Source organism: Grus americana, chromosome 3 (genome assembly GCF_028858705.1).
Source record: "Grus americana isolate bGruAme1 chromosome 3, bGruAme1.mat, whole genome shotgun sequence".
NCBI classification, from domain to species: domain Eukaryota; kingdom Metazoa; phylum Chordata; class Aves; order Gruiformes; family Gruidae; genus Grus; species Grus americana.
Window position 1 is genome coordinate 49,228,149 of NC_072854.1, and position 17,306 is coordinate 49,245,454.

Sequence of the window (17,306 nt, forward strand, 5' to 3'; positions counted from 1 at the left end):
TGGAAAAGGTGACTGTGGACTTACCTTTGAATAAGCATCTCTTTTCTTAACACAGAGGATATCATAGTTGGAAAGGGGGGAACCCAGCTTGAATTCTTTTTTCAGTAATTTCTTCTTTTTTTTTTTTTTAAGAAGGCTTATGATTTTTCCCCTCTGGACTCTATACGCACGTGTTGCGTATTGTGCGTATATATATTTATAGGCACTTCCTCTCTATTCCAGATCTATTCAAGTGGTGAGCTTCACCACTTCATTGATGGATTTAACGAGGACAAGAGCAACTGGATGCGTTATGTAAACCCTGGCTACTCCATTCAGGAACAGAACTTGGCTGCTTGTCAGAATGGAATGAACATCTACTTCTACACCATCAAGCCCATCCCTGCCAACCAAGAGCTGCTTGTGTGGTATTGCCGAGACTTTGCAGAGAGGCTGCACTATCCCTCCTCCAGAGAGCTGACAATGATGAACCTCAGTAAGTGGATTACAGTATAAACAAGGAATGCTAGTAATGTTTCTTCTGCCTCTATGATCTAATAATAAGTTGTATAATTACACAGCTGCATCATCTGTTGTGTCACAGTAGGTAGCTCGGAGTGGAAAAGGGGAATTAAAAAAAAACAAACCCCAACACAACAGCATGAGTTCCCTGTGCCCGTTCAAATGTAAACAGATTATAAAATATCTGAACAGTTACTGGTTTACAGTCGGAGTCTTATCTGAAGAAACTCTGGACAAACAACCTGAATATATCCTCTGCTTTCAGAACTGTAGATGTTTGTTCACTCTCAGATTTTCCAAGTCCAGATCTCATAGTGCATTGAGCACAAGTCTGCTTTGATAGCATAGACTAAAGGCTGTCCAGTCATGTTCCCAAAGGGCTGCCCTTACTATACAAGGAAGTGGCCGTGTGCCATGACTCTGTCTAGCTGTCTGACAGAATATAGGTTGACTGCATAATGCTCTTTGAGCCTTGCATCTACACGTACTTATCTTATGGGAGCAAACCTCCTGTGGTCTTCTCATCTGGTTGTTTTTTAAGCTCAGTGTAATTTGTCCCTGTTTCTTGGCTGTGTATTGCAGCTTTCGTTTTCTGTTCAAAAATAATAGCACTGGTAGCAGGGGTAAGAGGTATTTCCAGGAGTTTATCTCTGTGTTCCTCTGTGGTTTCTGACCATGAGTGCTTTACTCATAGCTTAATCACTGCCTAGCACCTCAGCCAGAGCCCCTTGAAGAGAAGGAGAGATTCTTGCTGACTTCTCATTCAACTCTTAGGCTGCCTCCCCTCCTGCTAGCTGCTCTGAGATAGAGCAGAGCATTCTTTTGTCCTTCTGCCAGTGCTTGCACTGAAATTTGAAAGAAAAACTGCAAGCATGTTGTGTTTTTTGGTTTTGTTTTGTTTTTGTTTTTGTTTTTTATAAAAAGGACTATTTGCTGTTATTTGGCAACAAATAATGAGTTATAAAATAGGAGTGTTACTTTGGGGATCATTAGAGCTAAAATGTAACCCCGCATCATGAAAATGATGTCACGCATTAAGATTAATCAAAAGTGCGTCTATCCTCCACGGATGTCATCCTTTCACCAGTTTTTGGACTTTCCCTACTAAATGTAACAAATTAGAGAAGGAAATTTGCTTTCTCTTAATGGCAGAGGGAAGAGAGGGAGGGGATGTCCTGTGCTGCTATATTCCCTATTCAAAAAATATCTTGCTGATTCTATCATCTTTGCACATATGTCATTTTACCACTCGCCGTGCAGTTTTATTTCCTGATATGATGAACTGTTGGCTTTTCAGTGGGACGAGACAACAGCATTAAGGGTTCTGTGGATGAGGAGTTTGCAAAGATCCGGCTAGACACATTTGGCCACTAGCTAGGAGGGTACACAAATGCAGCCTCAGTTTCCTGCATCTGCCAGCGTCTTAGGTTGCCTTGCAGAAGTAGCAAGGAATGTATTTGTAAAGTGTCAACTAATTACCTGGTTACTCTTACTCAGGTCAAAACTGGGGGTGTCTGGACATGTGCAGAATAACCCATTTTAGTAAAAGTAGGCTCAGTACATGGATTTAAAGAGACGGGATCTTGAGCGACAATTGTGTAGCTCAGCCTTAACATTCGAAAGAGCAATCTTTCCAGATGCTGGGATCAAAATATCCCTTCTTTTTAGAGATAATTCTGTTTAAACCATTTAGAAATTTTATGTTAGCCCCCTCCACCTAAAGAAAATAGCAGTTCAGAAAAATGAGAAAAAGTTCTCACTTTTTTTAATCTTTTCCCCTCATCTTTGTGACAAACACATTCAAGCCTAAGGCCTGCAGTTAGGCCAGAAACCCTACAGGTACTGTAAGGGTTGAGGTTTTCTTTCTTGAAAAGTACAGAAAAAAAATTGAGAGGTTTCCCAAAGATGCTTATTTGCTGAAGGCCCTGTTGCAACAGTGCGAGCAGGGATGGCTCTTCCAGTGTTAGTCCTGGAACCAGATGAGTTTAAAGTGAATGTCAGCACCATTCAATTTTCTTCTTCCCCTTCCTCCCAGGCCACTTCTTGCAAACATCCTGCTGCCTCTCCAGCCTGTCTTTCTGGTGCAAGCCTGGCCTCACACTGTGTTCATCTATGAATAAAGTGCAGGAGGCTTCTCCCCAGATAGCGAGCATCCTATGCCTGCTGTAGACATGGGGCTTTGCCCCATCAAAACATCTTAATACAGTCTTGCTTGGGGGAACCCCTCAATGGTCACCTCCTTCACCTGCTAGAAGCTCAGGAAAGCCCTCTCCAGCCAAACGGATTGCTAATAATCTGGTGTTTAGAGTGGCACGGCTTCCCTCAGAGGAGCAGGCGAGCATCGCTGCCTCTCCCAGCTCCTGGCTGCTGGTTTTGGCACCCTCTGAGGAAGAGGGAGGGAAAGTCAGGGTCCACATCCCACCGCACGCTGAAATCAGGGCTCCCTCCCGCTGGGACACGTACCAGCATGAGCATGGGACAGCAGCACTGCCAGCCCACGGCCGTGGTGTGTTACACCCCGCTCCCTCCCTCCACCATGACTTCGGTGTGCAGAGCATGCTGGTGCCTGCGGGAGGCTTTGGAAGAGCCGTGACTTGGCTCGTTGCCTGGCCCAGCACAGGAGAGGCCACTTGGGCCACACACCAATGGAGAGCTTCCAGTGTGGCCTCAGTCTTGCCAACTTAAAATGTAGGCAGCTGCTTTAGGTGCCTCAGGGGTTGGAGGATCACGGTCTTGAAGTTCAGCACCTCAGTTCCTCTTTAAGCACCCAAGTGGGATGGGCCTCTGGGGAAAAATGTAGCCGAGAATTTCTCTGGCTTTGTTTCCTGTAATTAGTGGCCTCAAAAATGAGAGAACTACCACTTTAGAGCATAAATATATTTACACATCTACATACAACATCTACTTGCCTCTGTAACAGCAAACTTTCAAATTAAAGGTAACTTCTCCAGCGTTAGTTCATTTGTGCCGTAGAAGGAAAGCATCCAGATTCAAGACAGCAATTAGGCATGTACTTAGTTATGGGTTTAACCCTGTCCTCCATGTTTTCTTGAATTGGGGCCTTTGACCCAGTCCTTCAGATGCTGAAGCACACACCTACCTTCACGGCCATGATTAGCTCCAAATGGAGCTACGTAACTTCGAGTGGATGTTGAAGTGCCTGCAAGGTGTTGCACAATTAGTGGTAGAGGCAAGGCTCTGAGTTATCCCAGCAGTGGAAACTCAGTCTTGTTTCAAATGATCCCCTTCTCCTTCCTGCCTGTTTTGAGGCCACTGATGTTGTTTTCTATCAAGATTCGAGATACGTCACCTTCAGATGGTGCCATTGTCCAGTAAATGGTTTTAAGTGCAACGGCACAAGATTTCTATATTCCGCTGGCCAAAAAAAAATCAATTTTCGGTAATGTATTAAATGTATTTAACCTCATTTAACTGGGCCCTTAGATTGTCTTTTAGTCTGTGGTATTTTATTTTTGGAGTAGCAAATGGATCGAGGAAATTTGCTTCAGGGGGTCCCACATAATTCAGCATTTCATTCCTACCTCATTATAGGAGGATTATTTTGGGATGGAGGGCGGAGAGGGTAACATTTTTTTAAAAAAATAATTTAAAAAAAGCCCCAAAAATTGCATTGACTCAGGACATGACTATTTGATAATAAAGTTTATGTATTGCAATCACATGATGCAACTTCCTGCTGCTCATGTCGTGTTTGTATCCTCAGTCAAGTACGGGCAGGTGACATCTTCTTTTGGTCAAACTTCAGGAAAAAAGTTTGAGTTGAGGGGAAGACAATTTGCATATTTACAAAACATTTGGCAATCTTTTTGTTTCATTAACAGGTTTAACGGGGTATTATTTAAAATCTTCCTGATTCTATGAAGATTAACTTTTTAATGCTGTTTCTTAAATGTGATTTATTCTTTTCTTCTTCCTGCTGGCCCTGACGTGCTGGCCGTTAACTAAGCCCCGCCGCTCGCTTTCCCTTTTGTTTATGGGCAGTTTCACTTTCTGGTTTTGAAGCTTTTCTGTTTGGGTTGAGAGGAAACATCTGCACTTGCTTAAAAAAATGCCTCCTGGAATCTTCAAAAGGACTCAGGAAAATGATTTTGAAATGATATGAAAGGTTGTCTTCACAAAATCAGAATTTGGGGGCTAAAGTTGACTTAATATTGAGGATTATTTGAAGGCTGCTTTAAAGACCTTCTCTGAGCAAAATGTTTTCAAAGGCATGTCACCCTGCCTCGGACACATTTAGAAAACAGATGATCAAATTATAGACTTCTAAATGTTGGTCTCCATTCTCATTTTGAGTGGAAACACTCTTTGTTTTGCCTGCTTCACAACTTCGAGGTTCTCTTTCTACTAGCAAAAGAGATGCTTAATTTAGATCGAAAATGTGAATCGGCATAATTAAGCTCCACCACTCGAAGTGTTCAGTACCATCTCACTCCTGAAATTACTATTGAAATTACTGTCTGCCTACAACCGTTTTTCAAGTTTTTAGAAAAAACAGATCATTGTTTTTATGAAGTCTTTCTCAGGCTACAGCTTGGATCCCAAGAAATGAGAGCAAAGCCTATGGCTATGCAGCAGTCTGTAGCTGGAACACCCACATTAGAGTGACTTCAGGCAGCCCCTCCGCTCAGGTTTTATTAATACCTAAAAGTAACAGGAGTTTTGTCCCTTTTCCTCTTGCACGCACTGACTAATCTCAGATCTGAGCAAATAATCTGTTGACCTCAGTGAGAAGTGGATCGGGCTCCTCAAGAGGCATGTCTGGGTTTTTTGTTTTTTTTTTTTTCTTTTTTCCCTCCTTCCCCTCAGATCAGTACTTTAAAAATGCAGCTGCACTGGTCTTGTTTTGTCATGAACCTCTTTTCTGTGTGTCTCTCTGACCACAGAAACTAGACAGGTCTTGGAAGAGTATGTGCCTATATTGATTGATATATATATGGGGGTGGGAGGGAGAAATGCATTTCAAGAGCGAGAGGGAGACACTGGTATCAGTAAGAACTTAAATATAAAATCACAAGTTAAGAAAAAATAGCATTTATAAGAAATGTATCTCTCTAACTTTGAAGTATGGCTCCTTTAAGAGCAACAAGAAAGGTTGTAAACCTCTCTAATCCAGGTTCAGTATAAAAGGTAAGAGCCTCCCCTTGGCCCCTTCTCTTATTTTACACAGTGCTGACACACTTGTTTATGTTTTGATCTCTCTGGTGTTCCCAAGCGTCACTTGTGCTCAGGTAATAGGGGAAAAAGCCAAGAGGGGATTTATGGATCAAAGTTAGCTTGCGAACTAAAGAGAGCTGGCACAGTTAGACTTGAAAAATAATCTTTAAATATTGCGACTTCTGTCTGTGCATGGAAATTAGTAGGAGGAGAGCCTTTACCGGGAACTTTGAAGGGAAGGAAAGAACAATTATTTTCAGTCTGTCAAGTGGGGACATGGGCCTGTTGCACAAAGAAAGTTACATTCTCGGTGTGAGCTTCCTTTCTGTCACTCGCAGGCTTGCTGCGGCGCCTAAGGCACGTACGTCCCCACCCTGATGTTTAACCTTGTGACAGTAGGAGCCGTTCCTCCAGCTGACGCGGCCCCAGTTTCTCTATCACTTTTCCAGCAGCACCAGCACTTCTTCCTCTTTCCCTCCCCCAGATTTTTTTTTTTTTCTTTAAAAGAGAAAAGTGTCAATTTGAACTTCCTGCTCGACAGACCCCACTGAGAAACTGATACGGGCCTGATAAGGTGGTATTTATTTATTTGTTCTACTGCGAGCCTTTACAAGTCCTGCTTCCCGCCCCCTGCCCAGCTTTCAATACTTCCTGGTCTCGATACTTCCCAGCGCTGATAGTGTCACCGGGAATGTTTGTGCTGAGACACTGGCGTAGTGACAGGCAGCTGATAAGAAGATGTAGATAACATTATCCATAGTGCCATTCTGGAGCTTCTTGAACCTAGTAGGACCTCTGTGTTATAACTAAAAATCTGGGTGGACATTTAGAAAATGAGTTGCCAGTCTACGAGTACGGACAAAATAACAAAAGAAAGTAGATGATTTTTAATGCCAGCCAATGCAACATGCTATTAATTTATCTTTGAAACAGCTCTGCATTCAACTTTAACATCAAGAGAAGTAATTGGGAAGCTGTCTGCACGTTTACGTGTGTACGTGCTTGCTTACAACATGCCCTATGTTTTATCCTAAATACTTTAATTGAACATAACTGTGTTCAATTGCATTTCATTGCAACTTGAAAATACACAAACTGCCCGCATATCTCAAACTAAATTTGCTTGCTACTAGTCTAATGCCATTTGAAAAAGGATGCCACTGTAAAAGTGGGTTGCTGCTAAAAGTAGGAGCATGCTTTGAAAACAGCTGGTTTTGTGGGTACATTTATTAAATGGCTGTTTCATTGCCTTATAGGGTAATGTTGCCAAATGATAGATTCCGTCAGAGTAGTGAATAGTGAAGCAAAGAATATGCATTCAAAGCGGCGTGCTCATTGCCTGTTCCCATCTTCCTCGCTGGGTTCAGGTGGTCCACCAGAACTCAGAAAACACTGTTTCTCAGCCCAGTTAATGAAATAAGAACAGTCAGTCACAAAAGCAGAAGTTTGGCTAAAGGGCTGCGATACTTTCGAGTCACATACCTATTGGCGTTGACTTGCACCTCCTGATGGAAAACCTTGCACATAACTAACCACGAACACAAATCCTTCTTGTAGTTTTTCCCCATAATAAAAAAATCTTACAAGTCATCATTTCAAGATTATATAACTATTAACTTTGGGAGATTAGACAAAAGCAGACTTCTTTTTCTCTTTCAGTGTACTGTTTATATTATTATATTATGTCCAGATAACAAGGTAGAGTCTTTGAATACAAATAAACAGTGTATGCGCTGAACTGAGCTGAGTGGATGTTAGCTTCTATTTCCTTCTAAATACATATTTCTTCTTCCTTTTTTATTTTTCCAAAGTACATTTCAACTTAAGCTGGAGACAAGCAGTCTTGCTTTCTTTTGCTTTGCTTCAGCATTTTTTTTATAAAGCACAGCTGTAAGCAGAAGAGTTTTGCATAGACTGAATGCCACAGAAATCTGCAGTAAATAGTCTGCTTTGTTGTAGATGTTCCTAAGCAGTATATTTAATGAGTAATGATCTGTTTACTGATGGAGAATACCTTCTCTTTGAAGAAGGCTTTCATCCCAGCCAGCCATGGTTTTTTTGGTACTGTAAGTAATTGAACTGGCTGGTGAAGTGACTGCTGCGGTTTGGCAAAAGCCGATTTGTCATGCCTTGTTATTTTATTGAGGAACATTTCTGGGAGCTTGTGTTCTGCAGAGTACTTCTGTTAAACCTATATTGTGAACAAATGCTTGTTACCGCATTTATTAGAAATACTGCTTAAATAGACATTCAACAGCGAACCCTGTCAAATCTAAGGGGAAAGAAAGGTGAAATCAGTTTGCAAAGTGGAGACTAGCAAATGAATCATCATCCGGATCTGGATGTACTGGCTGGTGTCCCTTAAATTAATGATGCTTTTTGTTAACACAATACCAGCAGGCATTTCTGCACACAGTAATCAGTTTTTTGGCGAGTTAAATGATTGCTCGTCTCCCAAGAGTGATGCTTCCTTCCCACTAACCTTGTAGGAGTTAGACTGTGTTTTGAAAAGAGATAATAACGGTGGCATATCTAAATAATCATTACCTTGTCTTTGTGTTTCAGCACAAACCCACGTTAATCCAAAGCAGCACAGTGCTGATAAAGATGAGCTCTATCAGAAAAGCATCCCAAAGAAGGAGCACAGTGTGAAAGAAATCCTGAAAATGGAAACCAATCCTCCAAAAGGAAAAGACTTCTTCCAGAGCAACATTTCACCAGTTACTCCAGAAAAAGACTTGGATGATTTGCGCAAGAACTATAGCCCGGAGAGGTGTTTCTTCCCTCGAGTTGTCTACCCTATCCGACCTCACATTCCAGAAGACTATCTGAAAGCTTCCTTAGCATATGGGATGGACAGATCCAGCTATGTTACTCACTCGCCCATCCAGACATCTACTACACCAAGTCCTTCTGGGAGGAGCAGCCCAGACCAAAGTTTAAAAAGTTCAAGCCCTCACAGCAGTCCAGGGGTCACGGTTTCACCTCTGGCACCTACTTCCCAAGAGCACAGAGAGCCGTACCCTTACTTGAACGGATCGTATGGCTCAGAAGGATTGGGGTCTTACCCTGGATACGCACCCCCTGGCCACCTCCCACCTGCCTTTCTACCATCCTATGGCCCCCAGTACCCCAAATTCCTGTTACCTCCATTCAATATGAGCTGTAATAACCTGAGCGCTTTGAACAATATCAATGGCATCAACAATTTCAATCTCTTCCCAAGGATGTATCCTCTTTATGGCAACCTGCTCAGTGGAGGTAGCCTTTCCCACCACATGTTGAACCCCACCACACTCCCCAGTTCGTTGCCCAGTGAAGGAGGCCGTCGATTGCTGCAGCCTGATCATCCGAGAGACTTCCTCATACCAGCCCCTAACAGTGCCTTCTCTATCACGGGCGCTGCTGCCAGCATGAAGGACAAGCCATGCAGCCCCACCAGCGGGTCACCCACAGCTGGTACAGCAGCCAGTTCAGAACACATAATGCAACCTAAACCTACCTCAGTGGTGTTGGCTGCCACCGGCGGCGAAGAAGCCATGAATCTCATTAAAAGTAAGAGGAATGTGACCGGTTACAAAACCCTCCCATACCCATTGAAGAAGCAGAACGGGAAGATCAAGTACGAATGCAATGTTTGCTCCAAGACCTTTGGCCAGCTCTCCAATTTGAAGGTAGGCAGTGGAGAGGAAGACACAAGCCTTCTTGGAAGACTCTGGTCTCTCCCTGTAGGTTACATCGGGAGAGGAGGGACAGGCCTCCCTTGCTTGTTAGGCTACTTATCAGTCTGGGCTTAATGTGGCACCCCCCAGCAAGAAAGCATGGCTGTAAAGACAGCATTTCAATATTGACGCCGCCTAATTAACTAGATAACATTGTATTTTGGCAATGGGAGGCTTCCGCTAACTTTAGGAAACATCTGAAAGTACTTTCGTTACAGTACTGGAAACTGCAAATTGTTAATTGCTTTGTTTCTCCCTAGGTGCACCTCCGAGTACATAGCGGAGAGAGACCGTTTAAATGCCAGACTTGCAATAAAGGCTTCACACAGCTGGCTCACCTCCAGAAGCACTATCTGGTACACACGGGAGAAAAACCCCACGAGTGTCAGGTATGTAACACACTGGAGACAACCTCCCTGGGAGGCCAAAGGGACAGCAGGGCCCATGCACACCCCGTAGGTCACGTGGGGAGGGCTGTGCCGCAAACCTTCGGCTGCTCAGGGCCGGCGTCCGCATCACAGCTGTTCCCAGCCCTGGTGCAGCAGCAGCTGTCTGAGACAGCGGGGTTGCCTTTAGTCTGCCAGAGCAACATCCGCCTTATACAGTTTTGCCATCGGCTGTACTCAAAATGCTATTCAGCAATATTTGAATAAAAAAAGGTGGGGATTTTTTTCCCTTTATGCGAAAGTGTGAAGCTATAAAAAGCTGCTGCTTCATCTTGCCGTCTCCTCCTAGGTGTCTCTGATTTAAACCATAAAATCCCCTCCCACTCATTCGCTGTTTCTCTGCCACCCCCCACATTAGGTTTGTCACAAGCGGTTCAGCAGCACCAGCAATCTCAAAACCCACCTGCGGCTCCACTCTGGAGAGAAGCCTTACCAGTGCAAGCTCTGCCCAGCCAAATTCACCCAGTTTGTGCACCTGAAGCTGCACAAGCGTCTCCACACCCGGGAACGTCCCCATAAATGCATCCACTGCCACAAGAGCTACATTCACCTCTGCAGCCTGCAGGTCCACCTGAAGGGCAACTGCCCTGTCGCCCCTGCCTCCGGCCTCTCCATGGAGGACCTGAATCGAATCAACGAGGAGATCGAGAAGTTCGACATCAGTGACAATGCCGACAAGTTGGAAGAAGTGGAGGACAATATCGACTTAACATCGATCGTGGAGAAGGATATACTGACCATACTCAGGAGGGAAATGGAGGGAGCTAATCTGAAAGTGTCTCTACAGAGGAACCTGGGAAATGGACTTCTCTCCTCAGGATGCAACCTTTACGAGTCGTCAGATATGTCAATTATGAAGTTGCCTCACGGTCACCCGCTACCTCTGTTACCTGTAAAGGTCAAGCAAGAAACAGTTGAACCGATGGACCCTTAAGACTTTTTGGCAAAGTGATTTTTTTTTTTTTTTTAATTTATGACTTGGCAAGTCAGGGTGCCTGTAGCAGTTGCTTGTACATAGTTTCAATGCTGCAAAGCAATCTTGGCTTACAGTAGTTTTCCTTGCTCTCCAGCTGAAAGAAGGAACTCCAAAGTTACTGTTTTCTCAGGGCATAAAAAGGGGCAAAGGACTGTGCATTGCCTCGCCAGTTACTAAAAGACAATCATCTATCCATAATTATTTTTTCAATGATAGTACTTCATAATTTATTATGCAATTAATCATTCTAAAAGCAATAATTAGGAAAATGTTTACAATGACTGGAAAATTCATTGTAATTTTTACTTTAAATGTTTTTATTTTTTGTTTTATGGCCATTCTTTGTAGATATTTTTTTCTGCACATCTGTTTTAAGAACCTAAGATTGGGGTTTCAGTAAATGTGTTTTATGTACCGATGTCTTTTAAACAAATGTGGTTTTTCGTATTGCCAAAGTTGGACATTTGACATACAGAATCCTAGATCTGTTGGTTTGAAAAAAAAAAACAAAACCAACAACGCTGTGTACTTTTATGTGCAAATCACCCCACTGGGAATTGAAAAGGAAAAAGAAACCAAACACCCAGAGTAGCAGCAAGTGGGGAAGAAACCGCTACCCCTGCCTCTCTGAGGATAGGAGAGAGATTGTTCTACCTGCAGCTCTACCCGGAACAGATGTGGCACAGCAAACCCCAACCTGCCATGGACAAACCACAGGTTTTTAGAAAACAGCTATAGCCCCACACATTGTCACATAACTTTATGACCAAAGGAATGCATCAGCTTGAAGTGGCTCTTCCAAAACAAAATCTCACTTCCATTCTTTTGTTTCCAAAAACAGTTTAAAAGCAAACACACAAATATTCTTAATATTCTGCCTAAAAAGAGGGTTTTGGCAGACTTTTTTCCTCTCTCTCTTTTTTTGGGCAGAGCCTTCCAGGGATTAAAAAAAAAAAAATGGTCAGATTCCCTGAGAAGGGGGTTTGGTTTTACATGTATTTTCTTCCCTCACTTTGCCTGGGTAGAAGTGGGGAACAAAGTCCTTTCCTGGCACATACTTTTTTTTTTCCCCTTCCTTCCTGTACGACTCAGATTTTTCTCAGTATTTGTGTTTGTACATTTTGTGGTTAATTTAATTAAAGAAGAAAAGGGCATTGCAAAGTTGTTGAACAACAATTACCTCAGTGCTTGTGTCCAGTGGTGCAGACAATGCTGTTTTATCTAAATGCTTTGCTACTTTAGAGAAGAAACCAAAATGTGCACAGGGAAAGATAGAATGCACGTCCTTTTATCTTTTTTGTTTTGCTAAGCCCAAAGATGATATGGTGACGTTTGAGGTGTAGCAAAGAATACATGTATATTTATAGATATATTTATACCACTATACTATATATGTATATGTATATATATTTATACCACTTTAAGTTGTGAGCCAAACCATGTAATAAAACCTATTTTTCATCTAAGTGTGAAAAGCAAATGTTATCCAGTTTTGCATGTTACCAATGACCTCAAAGCCAGAAGGTTGTACTAAGGCATTTATCGCACGCCAACGCGTGCGCACAGCTGTCCAGGCAAAGCCTGGACTTGCAAACGCCTTATGTGAATGACGTCACCTGCACGTGGTGGCTCAACGAATCCGGTGGGAATGACCCTGTTTTCAGGACGGGGGCGATGGGCCCCCCGATGGGGGAAGGAGGCGGGTGGTCAGTGAACAAACAGCCAGAAAATGTAACTGAAAGAACTTAAAAAGAAGACAACCGTGATCCGTGTGTGGTGGGTTCACAAAACACGGTGAAGGGCAGGATGGAAGTTAGTTGGGATGAGCCCCTCGTCTCGTTGCACCCTGCCATTAACGAGTTGCACAGTCAACTCGCATAAATGTAAGCAGCATTATTACACACCTCCCCTCCATGTATATCTTTTTGGTTATATTCTTACAGATTTTAAAATAGCCCACCTTGGCAATCCAGGATTCGGTGAGCTTTTTGTCAGCAAACTTCATTTTAATGCCTTCTGTTAAAAAAAAAACAAACAATGCTGAAATACGTCATTCAACACAGCTTTTGAAGGACCACAGTTCATTACATTTCCACTCCTGCAAATTGTGAGGCTGACATCTTTTAAATGTAGCAATAGTTCATAAATATAGTACTTGTAGGATAAACCAAAGTATCACTACTCTGTCACTGGACACACACTTTTCCTATTATTTGCCTGTAGTGCTTTCTTGTATTTGATACAAATTTTACAAGAATTTATATGCATCAGCTTTAAGAATTGTTACTTCTCTTGACTGTTTCCCCCTTCCCTTAGAAGTTTTACATGTGAATGTAGCAACAATCAACAGTGTTTTGGGGTTTTTTTTTCTGTCTCTCTTAAGAAAGACTCTGACCAAAGTTACCAGGCTTTTTACTTTGCTAGAACAACAAACTATCATATGTTTACGTATTGGTTTACATCATTATTTATGTGCAAATTGTCAAATGTAAATTAAATATAAGTGTTCATTGCTTTACTGATGCTTCCCTTGTCTTCAATCTCTCTGCACTGACCTCCTGCACAGCCTCCTTGCGGGCGCCTTCCCCTCCCAGCCGCAAAGGCCAAGGGCGATGTCATTTCCAACAAGTTCTGCCTTTGTGGGCTCTGATTTTCTGTCATCGAAAGCTGCAAAAGCAATGCCAGAGCTCAATACCCTGGCTTTGTTAACTATGGCGCTCTCTTCGTTTTTACTTTTTTTTTTTTTAAAAAAAGGGATTTTAAAAAAAATACCCCAAGAATTTTCAGTGTTTCAATGGAAATACTTGAATACTGTCTGTCTTGCAGATATGTGACCAGGGTTCTCATTTACATATTTCCAAACAATTGTCATTTCTGGCCTGAAACCCTAACCACTGGGACCACAATGACACACTCAAAATGTTCAGCGTGAGACCACTTAGTCCTGTATCAGCATGGTGGGAACTGCATTCAAAACAAATGTGGATCTGTTTTCATTGCTCACAAACGAGATGCGAATGCAAACTAAATCCAGAAGAAGGTCAAGTGTCCGTTCCCCCCTCCACCACCTCAGTCAAAAAATAACAGGCCAGGATGCCCCAGAAAAGCTAATTCAACATTTGCTACTTCCATCATTGACCATGAGATCTAAACCAGAGAGGCCATGTGCTGCCCTGCCCTACCTGAACGTTAAAGAAATAATGTTCCTGCTCATATTGAGACACTCAGCGCCGTATGATGTCTTAAAAGTATTTCACTGTCCTCCTAAAAAAATTCATTTAAACATCTGTCTCAAGAATTTGAAATACTGCCAACACCAAACTGTGGAGTTAAGAAAACCAGAGCACTGTTGTCATAAACGTGCCAAATGCTGCATGTTATATTCCTATATTCGACAGAGCTATTGCTGTAATATTTTTTTAAAAAAAAAAACCCCATAGGATAACCGTTACCACCATAAATCATACTTCATTACTTGGCAAAGCGTTACATTGCGCTGGAGAGTTATGTCCTGGGGACACTTGTAAGCTTTAGAAGATGTTTAATAAAACACATTACATAAAAAGACAATGCGCGTTGTAGATCACAGCCTCACGAGGCCGAGCCCGGCAGCTGCTGCCTTCGTTTCTGGCAGCCCCCAAGCCGTTTGGAAGCTGCTGCAGGCGTGTATTGTGACCAGAATTTCAGCCATGGCAACACCACCACCACCAGGTTGGCTAATCATGACAGCGTTAACAAGGTGCAGGGGTGGGGGGAAACTCCTTGTTTTGGGTGCTGTCATAAAATGCAGCCCTGCAAGGTCACATGCCCCTGGCAGAGAGCCACGGGCTGCCTGCGGGTGAGCGGGCTTGATGCCCACCTTGCTGCCGTCTGCATGAAAATGTTGGGACCGAGCATGATGTGGCCAGGAAGGAGATGTGCACTTTCCTCCCACGGCTTTGCCAGCTGAGCTGCTTTTGCCGCAGGACAAGGCAAATTACAGCTGAGATAGACAGACTCAAACACAGATTTAAGGAGGATCCTGCTCTTCTGTCTGGTTTATAAAGCCCGGTATCTCTCAGCTAGTTTCTGGGGAAGACACCGCTAATTCTCAGCATGGGCAATTACGACTTTGAGGTCAAAAACTAAGAATGTGACTCACCGAGGGAGTATGAGCCCTTCGGGTTCAAATCAGCGGCTGCCGGTGCACGGCTGCGTCCCAACACGTGCTGGGACTGCACTCCGCACGGGATGCAGCCCAAAACCTCTGCTGTCGTTCAGAGGCGTTACGCTAGAGTGAGGGAAATAGTTGTGGCTGTAATTAAAGGCAGCCAGGAAACACTTGGCTAATTACTGCGTGAGCCAGAGCTGAGTGGATGCGGTGCGGCCGAGGAATGTGCCCGTCACAGGGCAGGTATCTGCAAAACACTAGCCGTCATGATGGCCTAAAAAAAACCTCACCGACGGCATCGAGGTAGCTGCCCTGGCACTGAGACGGAGGTCTCCCTCCTCTGCGCAGAGTCGGGGTAGACTGGCAGGGAAAAGGCAGCTGCCTGGGCTGGATGTGGGAGGCACAGATGGAAATTTTGGTGACTTCAGCACTAACCAGTCCTGCCTGAACAGTGGGAAAACATGGGTTTTTTTGTCAAAGATGCGACAGTTCCCAAAACCACGGGTGCTTAATTTTTCATGAGATGCTGAAAAAGGGCCATCCTGCAACCAGCATGGCTGCCGCCATTCCTGTTCTCACAAGCAGCACATGGAAGTGCTGGCACATTTGCACACCCATCAAGGCCACGTTTGCACTAACTGTAGTCAATGGCAGAAGGCTCGCGAGTTTCCAACACGCTGCAGGACTCTGCTTTCGCTCATTTTTAAAAGGAAGTTGGGGATGATTTCCCAGCAATTCACAGTGGTGGCTGAAGGGGAGAGGAGCCGCTAATCCTTGCTGAGCCCCTTCTGCCTCGGTGCGTACTTCGGATGCAAAGTTGTATTATTGTCCCATGCTAGAGGGGTCAGATGTCGATTGCTCAGAGCCGCGCGCAAGCATACATCACCACCTGCTTTACAGCCAAGCCTCCTTACCTCCACAGTGACAGCTTGCAGCTTGGCACAAGTCGAATGGCACTCAGCGCAGGAAAACTCAGCGCAGGGAAGATGAGGTGATGATTTCCACCTCCAGGCAGCACAGGCTTAGCTGGGTCCAGCCGTTCAGCTGTGCAAACTTCAGCCTGCACAAGCTCACCTAGGAAAAGGACCTGAGACATAGCCTGGGCTCCTGAAGTTATCTTTCTCATCCTGTGCTGATGTTGTCCTACCACTCGCTATAAAATTCTCCCCGGCACCCCCTCCCAGCTCAGGGCAATGCAGCCTCATGCACCAGCCAGAGCCCAGCGCCTGAACATTTGTCTCCTGGCACTTCAGAGGCACCCGTCAGCCATCACATCTGGCCACAAACTGCTTTCTGGACCTGGCGGTTAAACAGACTGGCTGCCACGAGAGGTAAGCCAGGGCCTCAAGCAGAAGCCCAGCAGCAAGGCAAGGAGCTGCGGACACTGGGCGGGTGGCACACACCCCTAGGAGGAGACCCTCCCTGGCAGGGGGGGAACTCCAGCACAGGGCATGCCTGAATTTCTGCTCCTTTTTGATGCCAGGGCTTGGGGCAGAAACCTGTGCCCAGAGCATGGGGATGGGCAACACTGGTGTGTGCATTGGGCAGAGATCTCTAAAAAGAGATGCCTGGCCCTCTGCGAACGGGAGACGGGCACTCAGAGCTCTCCCTGCCCTGTGAGCTGGTGGCCAGGCACCTTGGTCGCACGTGGGCGCGGTGGCCCTTCCTTCCCTCCTCCTCCCCAGCTGCACGCGGGGAGATGGTTGGGATGCCAAACCACTTAGGTAGGTGTGACCAAATAGCCCTATTGAAGGGAGCCAAACCAGTATGACTTCCTTATTGTGCAATGATTAATAAAGGCCTTCAGCTCTTTTTTTTCCATTAATTGTGAATAGGCAAGTCCTTGATCATTTCCTTATCCAAGGACCGAGTGAGATTCCTTACAGCATTCCTGCCCCAAAGTGGCTGCCACTGTGCTGGGAAGAGAAGCAATTCCTGCAATATTGAAACCATGCACAGCAAAATCAAAGGCTGAAAAGCTCCTTCCCGGTTTGCCCATGCTGAGGACTCAGCCATCCCAATGTGATGCCAGGCTTAGGGAGACCCCAATATTCCTGCTTTTACCAATTGAGTTTTACATGGTAAATCCTAACTTAAATGAGCAAAGCAGAGAATAGCTTTTGGGTAGGAAGAGGAGTGCGGCAGGCAGCAGTCTGTATGGAATTTCTTGGATATTATAGTCTCAGTTCTCAGCTTCCCTACAGCTTCCCTAGGGCAAAACTTTCTGCGAACCACAGGAAACATTTGCCTTCCCCGTCCTTAGTTTACCTTGTGTATTCAGATAGTTTTTTTTTTTTTTTAAAGGACAGGTTCTGTGCATTTTTACAGACAAGATC

At 44.3% G+C, this 17,306-nt stretch overlaps 1 protein-coding gene across 6 annotated transcripts in view; it reads left to right on the forward strand.

Moving 5' to 3' along the window:
• The window catches only part of PRDM1 (PR/SET domain 1), a 103,204-nt gene extending 90,093 nt beyond the window's left edge, over positions 1-13,111 (forward strand). For all 6 annotated transcript variants that reach the window (XM_054821870.1, XM_054821872.1, XM_054821873.1 and 3 more), the window contains 4 exons: positions 223-475; positions 8,242-9,350; positions 9,659-9,787; positions 10,203-13,111. In XM_054821870.1, coding sequence (XP_054677845.1) covers positions 223-475; positions 8,242-9,350; positions 9,659-9,787; positions 10,203-10,778 — 2,067 coding nt within the window. In that variant the 3' untranslated portion in view covers positions 10,779-13,111. The remainder of the gene's footprint in view (positions 1-222; positions 476-8,241; positions 9,351-9,658; positions 9,788-10,202) is intronic.
• Positions 13,112-17,306: the final 4,195 nt, after the last annotated feature.